At 41.7% G+C, this 14,909-nt stretch overlaps 1 protein-coding gene across 2 annotated transcripts in view; it reads right to left on the bottom strand.

Annotated features, from left to right (window-relative positions):
* DGKD (diacylglycerol kinase delta) overlaps positions 1 to 14,909 on the bottom strand; it is a 55,380-nt gene that overhangs the window by 37,384 nt on the left and 3,087 nt on the right. For both annotated transcript variants that reach the window (XM_088170682.1, XM_088170683.1), the window contains 2 exons: positions 2,500 to 2,610; positions 1,763 to 1,843 (listed from right to left, as the gene is read on the bottom strand). In XM_088170682.1, the coding sequence (XP_088026808.1) occupies positions 1,763 to 1,843; positions 2,500 to 2,610 (192 nt within the window). The remainder of the gene's footprint in view (positions 1 to 1,762; positions 1,844 to 2,499; positions 2,611 to 14,909) is intronic.

Below are 14,909 nucleotides of genomic sequence, written 5' to 3'. Positions count from 1 at the left end.
AGGGAAAAAAAAATGCATCAAAGAACTCTGAAATTTAGAAAGGAAGATACAGAGGGGAAGCAGAGTGGTCTCAAAGAAAACTGACAAAAAACTGCATGACTGGAAGGAATCCAAAGCATTGACAGTAATGATGTAACAGCAAGACTAGGCCTGGTTTCCTGTTTTTAGAGCTCAAGGTAAACGAGTCAAGCACCTCCACAAGCCATGATACAACAGATAGAAATTAAGAGGAAAAATGTTTTTCTTCAATTTACCTAAGCACCATGATACACTGCTCAGCAGGAGACAGTGCAAACTGTACCTGCTTGAATTTCAAGCCTTTACCTTTTATCACTTAGAGAAGGCAGTGACTGGCAGAACCTGATATCAGAGTCTTGGAAATAACTTTTCACAGTTTGACTCGAATGGGGCAATCTGAGAGAGTAAACACACTACTTCCTTCTGTCCCTAACACAGTCTTCCTAATGGATATTAGATTTCTCCCAACTACAACAGTAGGCAGCATAATACCAGTAAACTTATCTGACAAATCAGTTCTTATTTATATTTGAGAAAACTAAAGCAAGATCCAAGATAAAATGCTTTATTAACAGGTAAATAACATCACATTCTTGAAAACATACCTCCTACTCAACTCACTGCATAAACCTTCTCTCTGTACTCTCACATTGACACTTGATATCATTATTTACTTACCATACCCAGATGTGCCTCCTACCGGTCCAACTATGGATGTAGAAAGTGGTTTTAAGCTTTGGGAAGGTGTTGGGGTTTTAGCTGGACAGAGGCACTGCAAAGGCAAAAGCTACAGCTACAGCTACACAACAGAAATGCCCTTTGGCAGCTGCTTAAAGCAGCAGATCACTCCTGCTGCAGCACATGGCACACTGCTCAGTGTTGATCACCATCTGCAGGACCAGGAGAGATTCCTCCCTCCACCTGGATTGCTCCCCCCTTCACCTTGCCTTAGAGCAACATTTCCTTTCCCCAGGCCTCTTCCTCCTCTGTTCTGAGCCCCTCAGGAGCTGTGTGGAGGTCTGTTGCTGTTCACCAGCTCGACATTCACCCTGCAGGGCTGACCTTAATGGCTTTTTTTTCTGCACACCAGGTGCTCCTCCAAATTGGAGCTTGAAGAACACCTGCACCTTAGAAATCAATTTTCCTCCTAGTTTCTCAGCCTAGAGAAAATGAAGCAGGGACACTACGTTTCCAGACTGCAACTACTTAGCACACGTTCCACATCTAATGAGCCTGAACCAATCCCACAGTTATTTCTGTGCTATTTCTTTCTGCTCCTCCTTTTGCTTTCCCACTATATATAGCATGCATAGATAAACACACACACAGATACACACAAATAAAGTCAGAGAAAGAAGTTTACATATTTTAATGCCTATGGGAAAAACTAAATTCCTTCAGTAAGATCTCCAGCATAAACATGCACATCACCTCTAACTCTCAGCAGAACAAATTTTTCTGTCCCACTGTACAAACAGGTTGTATCAAACCCTCTTAGCTTATAGGGAAGAAAATCCCTGAATGCCAAGTCTTAGCACAATACATAGTAACCTGAGGTATTTCCCTGAGGGAATTTCTCATGTGCACAAATATGAGTTATCATATTGTAAAGAAAAGTAAGTTTAATAATTTTTTTTTTCTGTTAAAGATGCTGTGAAGATTGTTTATGTGTTTTTCAACTTTCCAAAAGAGATGGGATGTGGGGAAAAGATGCAAGACCAGAAAATAACGTAAAAAGTCCTACCGTGAAGCTGTTGTTGACATTCTTTGTGCTGGATTCTGCCACGCTGGCATCTGTCAGATCCACCTCATCAAAAATAATGGACTGGAGAGAAAAAGTTCAAAATCTCAATAAATTCTTGAATCCAGTGTATAAGCAGCAGACTCAAAAGGAGTCTGCCGGGCATGCTCCATATCACAGCCTTTTAAGATTTGAAGGAAAGACACAGCACCAACAACATCAAGAACCTGGAAATCTAGTTCCATCCCACTGGGGATCACTCTGGCCTGTCTTCAGACAGTGAAAACAATGACTTTATTTTTATTGAAGGATTATTTTAAAAGAACACCAAATAACTGTAGGTTTTTTCCTTGTGAGACAGTTTTATATCTAGTTGACTATCAGCATTCTAAACCAGATGCATAGCAGCTCTAATTTAATAAATTCTAGCCTTGCTTGTCTACTGCACTCTCTTTTCATTCATATTCTCTTCTTTCTATTGGTTCAGAGTCTATTCCTTACTAACATGCACCAAAGGGAGAAAAAATGTGGAAAAAATCAGTATTATGGGTCCACACAATGCTTCACTTCAAAACCATGGATTTCCAAATGTGAGGCAAAACACAAGGATCTTCTACTGGCTACAAAGCCTGAAGACCAGTGCCTAAAGAGTTCTTTTCTCTGCTGAGGGCTGCCTTCCCACTGACACCCATCTGCCTCTTCTTCCTTCCTTGGCTTCACGGGAACTGTCAGGACCTTACCTTAGCAGTTTTTGCATAGTAGAGAGTTCGTCCTCGAAGCTTAAAGTATCGTCTCTTCCAGCGCTGGAAGGAGCTGGTCTGTTTCATCAGCATCCCCTCTTTTATGACAGTCTACAAAAGCATCAGAGGAGAGGGGTGAGGCACAGGTTCTACTGACAGGCACGTTTTCCACTCCCCCAGCACACACCATAGCGGAACAACTGGAGCGGGAGACGAATAACCTCAGTGCCCTCTGCTGGAAGCATTTCACAGATTAATTCAGCAAAACTGAGCAGCCTTCACAAGATAAAACTCATGAACACACAACCCACACTGCGGTGCGGTTTAACCCTTGTCTCCAGTGCTATCACGATAACCAAGAAGATAAATAACTTAAAACTGAATGAGCATTTCAAATCTAACAGCGAGTCGGGGAGTCTAACAGTTAAACTCACCAAGGTCGGATTTCAGTCACAGGTAATTGCACCTTTCATTTAATTGGCATCTGATTACCAGCACATACACACCCAAGATATATGTCTCTACCTCCAGCTGTGCCTTGTGAATCAGCATCTACCTGGCACAGCGGTGGCAAGCTGCAAGGGGGTGAAGAGTGAAACCAGAGCAAAGAAGGGGCTATATCCAACATCAGCATTTGGTATTCTTCAGATATCTTGGCCCTGCCTCGGTACTCTCTGGCCAGCTGCCATTTCCCAGGGCTGCAGTGCCAAAACTGTCTATGCACACTGACTTTTTTTCTTTAACTGCTTTATAACTAGACTGACATACCAGCATACACAGGCTCATATGCTCGTTCACATATTGTGCATATGTGGGAGTATGGATTTAATCCACATGCACTTCATTCAGGTTTGAATACCAACAGCTACATGAAAATAATCTCAAAAACTGCAGTTCAGAAAGACAAAAAGCAGAAAAGTCAGGGCTGAATGTCCAACCTCAAATTCCTGTTTGTAAATACTGCCTAGGAGCTACAAGCAGTGCTATGTCATGGCTTGGTACCACAAGAAACCTCCTTCTCTCCCCGAAAGAGTCGCAGAGTGCCCAACACAATAAACACTCAGTTAAAACAGGACACAAATGGTCTGACAATCTTGTAAGACAGGTTATTCTGTATCTTGAATCAGGAAAATGACACAGCTTTAAGATACTAGAGGTGGAATTCAGGTTTGTAACAGCCAGATCACTGCTAAGTATCAATTCACAAACAGCACCAAATGGACACTGCCAGGCTACTACAGCACACAAAACAAATACTCTTACTAATCCACAGGGTTTAGTTCATTTTAGAACTCCTTTCCAGGGCATTAAACTTGCTTTTAAAATGCTATATATATTTCTAATGTGTGTCTTTAATTTTTGGAACAGCTGTGGATTTTGATACGTTCCACATACACTGGCCCTTGCCAAGCTCAGAGCTTCCTCAAAAACCACTTCGAAAAAAATGCTGACTATAAGGAGAAACATCCGTCTGACAATATACGCTTCTCTTTTGCTAGACTGAGCTATCCTCAAAATGGCCTAAGAGATCACAGGGTCTGGACCACCATGGTGAAGCCTCTACTCACAAATCAGCTGGGAAAGAGCAGGCTCCACATTCCACCAGACCCTAAAGAGAGCTGTTGGATATAGAAGCCACTACAATCTTCCTCCACTGTGTTGGGAAACAGAAAAGTGGGAGATCTCCTCTGTTTCCTGGAAGAACATAATCTAGCTTGGATGCTGGGCCCTGGCCAGCTTCAAGGTTAGCAAACCCCAAGCCTCAATGCTTCCCAGTGGTCTGTTTCACAAAGCCACCTGCACACTGGAAGAAATACCTGCCAGTGCTCAGGCAAACACCAACTTAGTGTGCCTGCTTCAACTGGGAACTGCCAAACTCCACAGAACTGCCAGCAGAAAGAGAAAACAAAAAAGCAGCAATTGAGTATTAAGCTCCTATAAGAAAATGGCTGTTTGCCACACCAGCTCCCCACGGCTCTGAAGCAGTCACTGAAAGGCATCCTGGCACTCGTTTTCACAGAACACAGCAATAGGAATACACTCTAAGAAACCATAAAGCATCTGGGAGTGGCTTTAGGGTCCAGAAGTTAAACACACCATAGCAATACCCAGAAACAAAATGTTAAACCACCTTAGAGCTGGTGTTACATAAATAATCCAAAACTCAGACATTATCTTAGCTGAAGCGTCAGCGTAAGAGAAAATGGAGTGCAAGGACTGACCAAACAACATCCCTCGCTGAAACAACCCTGCAGGCAAGGCCAGAGCTGAAGGCACTCACCTGGAACCAGGAAAGGTGCATTCATGCATTCTGCCATGGACTTTTTATGAGTTCCCAATAAAGCAATTGTCACTCTGTGTGTCTCCATCCCTCATCCGTCAAGTGGAACAAACAGCACTTGCCAACTCTGTGGAAACCCACTAAAACATATATTTCTTTCACAAGTTATTTTAACCTCTGGCACCTGAGTATGTAAGAGAAATGTAAAGTACCAGCATCCAAATTATCACGCTAAAGAAATCATACATTTCTGCAGCTCATTTTTTTACAGGGAAGAAAATGGGAAAGTGGCAGTAGATTTTCCAGCTCAAGACAGAAATATGGAGTGATTTTTGCATTCCCTGGGAAACAACACATATAAACAAAAAATGAGACAGAGAAAGCACCTACTGAACTCTGCAAAGCCTGAACCAAAATCAGAGAGGAACTAAAAACCCTGGGGAAGACTCCTGGGATGAAAATCCCAAAGATATCGAGATATCCAGGAAGCTGAACAAAAAACAGCAACTTGCAGGAGGAGATTTCAGAGCTATGCTTATTTGCAGCTATGGTTAAACTGGGGTCAGCCTGAGCCTTTATACACCCCAGGCTCAGGCAGCATCACCTTAGCCAAGCTCTTGCCCAGCCCACCAGCACAGTAACTCTTAGCAAAACAATGCCTCTGCTTTCCCTCAGCTCCCAGCGCTCCCGCCTGCTCCCTCACCTCAGTTGGGCTCACTCACCTCTGCACAAGACATGAATTCCTCCATTCCTCTTTTAAACCCTTTTTTTTTTTTTACCAAAAGGCAACACTTGCAGAGGTCACCTTGCCCTGCTCTATGCAGCAGTTTCTGTCATTGCCAGGCTCTGTCTATAGAAAACCTCACAGTTACCCAGCTCAGACATGAAAGGCCAGAGCAGGAGTGCTCGTTCTGCTCACAGCAAACACGCCTCTGGTTCAGCACTGCCCATCCCTGCACGAGAGCAGCTGGGCTATTTATAGGCACTCAGCACAGTTTGGTGGGTTTGGGCGGAAAGGGCCAGAGATAAGATCAAGATGACTTTATGAAATGATGTAGACATCACTGCTTTTCTCCTCCTCTATGCTGATTTTACAGCCAAAGGACTTGTTACTTGCAGAGGAATGCAGCTGCAGAAAACGAACTGACCTGACTGCAAAGTGACACAAATGAAATAAAAGGGAGGAGATGAACAGCTACTTCTGCTCCCCAGTCTCTCTGCAGATTTTTAACAGAAGATCTACTCTGATCAGATTACTGGGCATGTAATTTATCAAGATAAAAGTGAAACTGCTTCTCCCATAATGAAAAGAGAGTGTTAAATCTATTTTTAGTATCATATATTGGATCCTACGGGAAAAGCTACTACCCTGAAACATTATGAGGTTTAATTATGCACATCCTATCCAGAATAAATACTAAAATTGTCCACGATGGAACTATGCAGACTGTTTTCCACCCAGCTGAGTCCCTTTTCAGTGTGGTGTTGTGTGGCATGGCATTCCATGGGCAGATAACACTACAAAAAAATGAATTATCTTCTTAGATCAAGTGTAAAATGATGTGCTACTGGTTTCAACACTGACCCCTTTTATCATATTGAAAGTCAGTGCAAAAAAGGTTACTGAACAAACTGACAATTTAAAACAACACTGCACATAGCAGAGTTCTTAAGAAGGCTGAAAAGAACAAGATTAGATAACTGAAAGGCAAGGCCTAGGAAATTTCTAACATTTTAGTATTTATCTTTGGCCTTGAAGAACAGCAACTTCCTGCAGAAAAAAATCAGTTTATGGCAAGCAATACACAACCCTCCCCCCAGCTCATCCCCTTTCAAAACTTAACATTTAGGAAGAGCAATAATATGCTCTCAGATTTCTCCTGTCAAAATGGGTGCAGGGTTCAGGCCTAATCCAGAACTGACAAAAGAAAAGTTTTGCCACTCACCTCAATAGGAATGGTTTCAAACAACTCAGAGGACTTAAAAAAAGAACTTAAAAGAGAGTCTTGTGCTTCACTGTTTCCCCTTCCGGCCTTTTAAGAACAAGAAGCCAAAAGATTAACAGGAGCTGTTCAGAAAACCAGCAAGACACAGTCGTGTTTTTGGCAGCACTGCTCATCTGAGGTGTCTCTGCACCCAGTAGCCCATGCCAGGAGGTCAGAGACAGCCTACACAGATTAAGTGCTTTCTACACTGATAACACGAGTGATTCTACTAGAAGTTAGGAAGGATCACATCAGATTTCAGCTACTTTCAGACTGCTTCCCTTTTTCTTCTGCACATGCTCACTAAGTGAAACAGGAGAAGACAGTCCTTTCCTGAAGCTTAAATGTATTGCCCCATTTGGAAGTAGGGCTCTTGATAAAACTAATTTCCTAATCTGGAAAACAAGCCCTATTAACCAGACTGAGGGTGACTATCAAGTGTGTCCAGCTGTCAGGCTGGCAAGTGTCCCTCAGCACAGGGAGGCTCCAAACTATGTTTGATAGAGACAGAGGAAGAACAATGAAACTTATTTCACTGCTGAGATCATAACACATTCTTAGGGGCAATTAATCAGTACAGCAAATCTAAAACAAGAATTATGCTTCACTGACACGTCTTTCCAATGCAGAAAAAGAACTATGTACGAGGTAAGAGCAAAATGATACAAAGCTATCTAAATAGCAACTAAAGAATCCCAAACCCAAAGTCCCCAGCATGTGGATTTCTCTGTTTATCATGAGTCTTCAGAATGTAAAAACTTTAGGACACACACAGTTTTTATTTGTATGCACCATAAAACACTGATGTCAAACAACAAATAATTGAACAAAGCACCAAATGCAGGGAGGAAAAAACAAAATCTAAAAGTATATGCAGAACTGGGCTATCTTTATAGATGCTTACCAGGGAAGCTGAACCTCAGGGAGACCAAACAACCTCATCTAGTCACTGATTTGGAGTAAGCCATGGCAAAAAGGATAGGAGTAGGTCTGCAGGCACTTAACCAGTCAGTCTGTCTGGCCAGACAGTCTTGCCATGCTAGGGCAGGTACAAATCTGAGTACTGTACCTTGTGGGTAAAACAGTTTTAGTAGCTGGTGTCATAAAAGCTCTCCATGGTCATAAACATGAAACTAATTAATATTTAGAAATCAAATAAGACACAGTAAATCCAGGGAAAAAAAAACCAAACACAACCAAAAAACCCCTACAGGAATAAATCTAACCAACTCCACAGAATAAGACATGAAATGTCAAAAGGGTAGGGGTTAACAAGCTAATCTGAGAGCAACATCCTTCCACCAGACAGTGGTCACACCCTGGAAATGAACTCCAGGAAGCTTAGAGAGGGGAAATCTGGATCAGTAAAGCAATTCTAATGATGGGACACACAGAGAGCTATACAGATATATAGAGGAGCTCAAGGTAATTACAGGTTGCATAGTACTGCTTGTGAATTCTACATTAAATGCACTTTGTTCTTGAAAATGTGAAAATTGCATTAAGGTATCTTTCACTGGTATCAAAAGAGCAAGACATTATGAGAACTCACTACAAAAAAATTACGCCAGAAAAGGAGAAAAGAAAATCAGAGCTGGAATCAAATGTCAAAATAGAAGCTGGGGCAGTGAGTCAGAGGCCCACTACAAGGAGCTGAGCACTACAACTGATGGAGGGGGTTACAGTACAGACCTTTGTACAACCACATTGGAAAGCCTGAGAAAAAACTCTCCTAACAATCATCCTCCCAATTATCCTCTGTTGTAACCTCCAGCCCTGCTGAATGAGCTGGACTCAGCACACAAAGTGAGAGACTGAGGCAAGCACGGCTGACAGCTCTCCTACAGCCTTCCTGCAGCTCCCAAGAAAGCAGAATCCAGAGCAGAGCACAGCAACCTATCCATGGAGTAGCTGAGATGTCACTAAAACAGGTAATGCAAGCTCATTCTCTGGATCTGCAGCAAAAAACAGGAGCTGGTATCAAATAAATACTGAAAGGGCACAGATAAATGGTCAAACACTTCATTCTTCATTAGTTAATGTTGCAGCCAATTAAAAAATAACAGGTCTTTGAACCAGCTTCTTTCAATACCAGCTTCAGCTGCTGCTATTATGAACGACTCTCCTAAAAGGGATGCACAATCACAGACCTAATGAAAATGAAAAATACATTTCATTTTCACAAATGAAAAACAATTTGAGAGCACACAAAAATGTACATAGGGAAGGAAATACAACATACAGCATATCAATGCACAGCTCCTTGGTAAAATGAGCTCTGTCAGAGAGCTCCAAGTACTAAAACAGATGAATATTCTGGTCAGCTACTTAGAAGAGAGAATAAAAAACACACCAGAACAGTGATTCAGGATGAGTTAGGAGCTGGACAACTCCTGGCACAATAACTGCTTAAGCCTCAGGATGCTTTCCATAGGCTCCCGGCATCCTTCCCAAACACATTTATCACAAGAGGGAAACTGAGCACAAAACGCCAGTCAAACGATAGCAGAGCTGGAAGATAAGGGCTCAAACCCATCCACAGAGACAACTAAAGACAAAAGGGCAACAGTTTAATAGCTACCTGAAAATTCTGGAATGGAAGAAATTTGTAAAAGGTACTAATTAAATGTGAAATTTATACTTTTAAGGACAAACACAAAAAAACTGACTGTTATTTTTCCTACCACCTAAAATTATATATACATGACTACATCCCTTCCTTGGGCATTTTTTAATGTCAAAATGCTACCTACTGTAAAACCTTGAAAAACAGGCTTGAGACATTCCTGTCACAAGCTATGCACCAGCACCACAGAATCCCCTGTCTGAACTCAGGATCACATGGCTCTGCTGTTGAGGCACAGTAATAGAACCTCATTTGCAATCACGGTTTATACATAGCACCCTCTAATGCTGCAGGCTGTACCCCCATAGCTTAAGTCACACTCTAATTCATTCAGAGAAACAACTTACTACCAAAATACAGGTGTCTAAGCCCCCCCATCCACTTTACCAGCAGGTAGAAGAAGCCAGACACTCACCATAGTAGGCTGTCAGGGCCATTTGACATGCCAGTACCAGACTGGAGAGTGCAACCAGTGCGAGGAGAGATCAGCGAATGTATGGGAAAGCAGCGTACAGCTGCGGATCTCATCCTCACACTCATAACCACCCCATCCTTCCCACAGCGCTGAACGTCATGGAGAACTTGGCCAAGTAGGAAGGAAAAGTCAGCAGCAAGTACCAGTAAGAGAACTTCAGGATATGGGAAAGTGAAAGTTATACCTTGAGGAAGAACACAGAATCCTTTGGCCTTGTGTTGAGGAGGCTGAAAGAAAGACAGCTTCCTGCCACTGTCACTGTGTCTGGATTTCCATCACTTCTGCTACTGAATTCTGCAAGGAGCCTTGTTTGGTAGGGACTGGTAGATGCAGAGCCAAATCCTCATCCTCTTACTCCAACTGGTATTCAAATAGGTTGAGAGCAGAAAGCGGCTTTTGGCCTTCGGCCATTTAATTAATACTTAGGTATCTTAGAATTTATTTTTATCTCATCTGTAACAACTGGTGCAATCAGATTTTCCATATTTATGTATTAAACAACCTATGCTTTTAAGTTTTTTTTTCCCTCATCTATTTAACATAGTTTTTAAAGGATACTGCAAAGTTTTAATTTGTTTTTCCACTTTCCCTGTTTTAATGTCCTGCAAATACCTTTGACCATGCCAAGACTTCTTGATCAGCACCAGTAACAACAAAAAAGATGAGCACAGCCCTGGGAACACCGTTTTGTTAACTTTCAGCTGAACAGAACTGAAGGGGCTGGAGCGAGTTCCCAGAATACAGATTTTTAATAAAACCTCAATAATAGATCAACACATTCTAGAGACTGCTCTGCCCTGCCTCAGCTGAGAGCAATTCCAAGAGCAGGCAGCTCACTCTCCCTCCCTGTTTTATCAGACACATTTCTGTCGTTCAAATACCACTGAAGGCAACTGTCCCACAGGGTAAGACATTACCTGGAGCTTGCATCACCCACCTCAGCTCTAAGGTCTGGGGATGCCTTGGGTGATTTCTTGCATTTGATACAGGAAGTATGTATCTACATTTTCCCTATAGGAAACTGCAGGTGGTATCACCTCTCCTCACTAGAAAATTACATGGATACATTTACCAAAGCTTGAAAGTCTCAAGTGCAATGTGCTCTATACAAACATTATGTGATCAAGAGGGCATTTCCTTTCTCAAAAAAGGCAAACCACAACATCAGAACAGTGATCAGATGTAAAACTTTTCAACTTAGCAATGAGGCAGTGAGGAAACAAAATGTTCTCCTCTAAAACCAAGTGAAACAATCCTGTACTAATCAATTGCCTAATTGAAGTGGTAATGTTGTAGCCATCAAGCCAACTTTTTCCTCTCTGAATGAGAGGAGGGCAGCCAGTTTTAAACCTCCTCCTCCTCTACGTAAGTGCTCTCATGTTCAGGTGTGGTCCTGCAGACTGCAAGCTCCATAGCCTGTGGAAGCACTACTGAACAGGGCACACACGATAAGCTCGTTACTTTCTGAAGTGTTTTATATGAAATGTGTGAGGAGGAACCACAAACCATGGGAGCTGCTGTGGAACAGTGCTGCTGCCTCAGCTATTCTGCCTGAAGCTCAACTACTCCTGGATGACTGTCCCACGGGGCTGCAGTACTAAACAGCAGCATCTTCTTTCTTTAAGAGACACATAAATTCTTAGTGAAGCAATAACCACTTAGTGAAGAAAAAGCAGGGAACAAACTGTTTCAGTGGAGAGTTAATAAAATATCCTTTAAATAACGGTTGGTACATTTGAGACCTTAAAAAACATGTTCCAAGAGGAACACTTGTTCACACGGGACAGTAGTGTGCAGCAAAATTTCCAATGATGCTGTGCCAATATCTAGGGTAAACCTTAAGCTTTCCAGGAGTAGGGAAAAACTCTCTCTCACATGTGCTTTCTCTTACATATGCAGGTATAGCTGCTACTTCAGAAAGAATCAGACTGGATTTGTAATTAAAGAAGGTAAAGTTATGCAATGTCTCACATGGTATACTGGATTTCCTAATCAGGTCATCTTGAGATAGACATTTTACAGTTTTCATTTACAATCCTGTATTCCTCCAAAGTAAAAACTCAATAATTTTTCTGTAACTAGAGGTTTTGGGTAGAGGAAAATACTCTAAATATTTTACTTAAGTTTCATTTTTAAAAACCAAGCAATCAAACCAAAACATTTAATACCTATTTTTTTGTCTCTAATTTTATTAGAGAGAATAACTAGTAGCCTGGAAACTTTTTAGTGATGTGGTAAAAGTAAATCCATGCTCTCAAAACATGCAAAAGTTTAATGTTAGTTCTTTAGTTCTTGGAACCTGATCTATAGTTAGAAGGAATGAGAAACACTTCAAGTGCGTGTGGTTTTGTGCTTTGTTTTGTTGTGCGGTAGGGTTTTTTAGTTTGGGTTTGTTGGTTTTTGTTTGGTTTTTTTTTTAAGAAGGAAGTAACAGCTGTTGCTTTCATACAGCATCCAAAACTCTCCAGCAGCAAGGCAAATTTAGAGTACATCAGTGGAAATAGTGCTGGGAGGCTTCCCAAATTGTGTCAGAACAGATGAGTCTGAAGTGCACATGAAACAGAATGTAGATTAAGGGACAGAAACATTCCTACAGCCTAAAATCCTACCTGTGTCTTGGTGTTCAGAGAAGAAACTAATATGTTCATGCTGTTAATCCAAGAAAATTCATGCCCTTAAACCTGTGATCAATATGTTCAGTTTCAGTTCAATCACAAAAACTTCCCATTTTCAACAGCTCTTGCTCTTTTTTAGGTGAAGAGTTCCTGGTTTCTACCTGAATTAAAGCATAAGCCACTAAAATTTATGACACATGAAGATCCTAAAATGTCCTCTTTCAGACAGCCTGTCACAGAAGGCAGCAAAACAAAACCAGACAGATATTTTAATATGTTTTAGTGGAAATGCCATAGACAGAACATGAATTAAGTAATGAATTCCTGAAAATTCTTTTCTCATTTTTTGCTTATTTCTCTCACAATGTCGCTTTACTTCTTATCATAATACTTCTTTCAATACTTGTATTTCAAACTAAAAAAACTTCTGATTTTCCTCACTCCAATCTCAGGAAATCTTAAAACATTTGCCCTCCAGAAATAAAAAGAACACTTCTTTACCTATGAAATGGACATTTTACCTAATAGGCAATACAAGAAGAAACAAAATGAGTTTTCTTCAGTTGCCCATGCTGCCCACCATATGTCTGAGGACTCAGCATAGTATGCTCTGGAAACTTGCACAAAAACCAGAGAAACATTTTGCTTCCCCCTGTTTTTCTGCCTTTATGCTGAAGGGTAGCTACGAGACCTCAAGGCTGCTGGTCAGAAAGAGAATCACAACTTCCCATAACACAAAAGGCATCACCTATATCTGGTACACAGCACAGAGATGGGAAATGTGCTAGTTCAGATACTGAACTGTCTGTCCACTGCAGCATAAAGCTCAACACCAGTTCATCTGTACTGCTTTTCAGAATATAAATTAACTTGACATATCTCTGCTACCAGAGCTAGACAGCTTCCCAGAAAGTTTGGAGAGCTGCTTGCTCTGTTTGCAACTCTGGTGAAATATACACTGCAAACTTGTCTTAAAAAAGTTCAAGGCAATGGTAAATGCTTATAAAAATGAAAATATCACAGAGAAATTGCTTGTGAAAGTAAACAGAACTTACACTGAACTAGTCTAAACAAGAAGTTCTCTTGATGCCACCCAAGGACGGTGCTGAAATCCTGTCTGGTAAACAAACTGAGTTCAGCATACCAAAGCTAGCGGGCTGGAAATCCCACAGAACTGATGAATGAAATGGGAAGATGGCATGTTCATCCACCCTCCAGCTTTCTGACGGTTGTAATATGACGCTGGAAATGAAAGGTCAAGTTCAAAGGAAGAAGCACACTTCACTGTCAGAACTTATAAAAGGTGCTGTGCTACTTGGCTTCACACCCTCAGCTCCCAGGATCACTTCGGATATTCCTGTGCCTCCGTCCATGCTGAGTGATGAGATGACACTGCCACTTCAGCTGGTTCCAGCTGAGGTCTCAGCACTGTTTAAGAGATGAGAGCAAGGTCCTGCTGTTGCCTCTCCTCACACACATCTTCCTTCTCTTAGATCATTTCATCTCTTTCCTAATTCCTATCCATTCAAAAATACCTAATCTTAGCTGACCAACAGTTTCTGAAGCTGCACCAACACCAGCCTGAGATCAGAGAGGAGCTAAAAGCAGTGTGCTCTGAAGCCTTATGCTGGTACAAGTCAGTCAGGTCTCGAAATGGCTGATCAAGCACACAAATCAGCCTCTGCTTCTCAGCCAGCTGAGACAAGAGCACTCACATTACCTGATATACCTGACCATGTGAGGCTTTATTCTTTCCCCATAATAATAATCATTAAAACACTGCTAAACATGCTTGCCTTATACCTCTTCTCCGCCTCAAAAATTCTGTGTAGCTAAAAGCAAGTAAGTATGTTAGAACACAGTACTTCACTTTCCAAACACTGAGCCTTTCACCACTTCTTCCCCTGCCCTCTGCCTCCCAAGGGACAGGTTTTTTAGCTGAACAGATGTTACCTGTGATTTGCCTTTAGACCCTGCACATCAACACCTCAGTCCTTAAACATCCAAATTATTCCACCTGCTCCACTACTATCACACCAAGCTACTGCAGTCAAACACAGCTGGACAATCTCTGGGCTTTGAGACAAATTCACTCAAGTTTTATGGTCTTGCAAGCAAGCAGCTTTACTTTACAGCATTCCTTAGGAAAACAGATGCCAGGACCAGAGGAAGGAAAACATACCTTCAAAGCGCTTGCAACTGTGACAAGTAAATTCTGAGGAATTCCATGGGCACAACAGATTTTGCACTCAAGCTGTGGTAACAGTAAGTTTCCATGGTGATTTAGCTGTACTTACAGGCATGGGCTTAAGCTAACTGCAGCAAAAGATGTGGTCAGAAGAGATTTATATCCTCAGGCTACAGTAAAAGTCTGCCTGGATCTCTTACTGTCACTGACAGACCTGTCCAACAGCTTCTACAGCTTACA

Source organism: Sturnus vulgaris, chromosome 10 (assembly GCF_052056855.1).
Source record: "Sturnus vulgaris isolate bStuVul1 chromosome 10, bStuVul1.hap1, whole genome shotgun sequence".
NCBI lineage: Eukaryota > Metazoa > Chordata > Aves > Passeriformes > Sturnidae > Sturnus > Sturnus vulgaris.
Note: the sequence above shows the minus strand (reverse complement) of the source record. Positions and strands in the feature narration are given on the sequence as shown.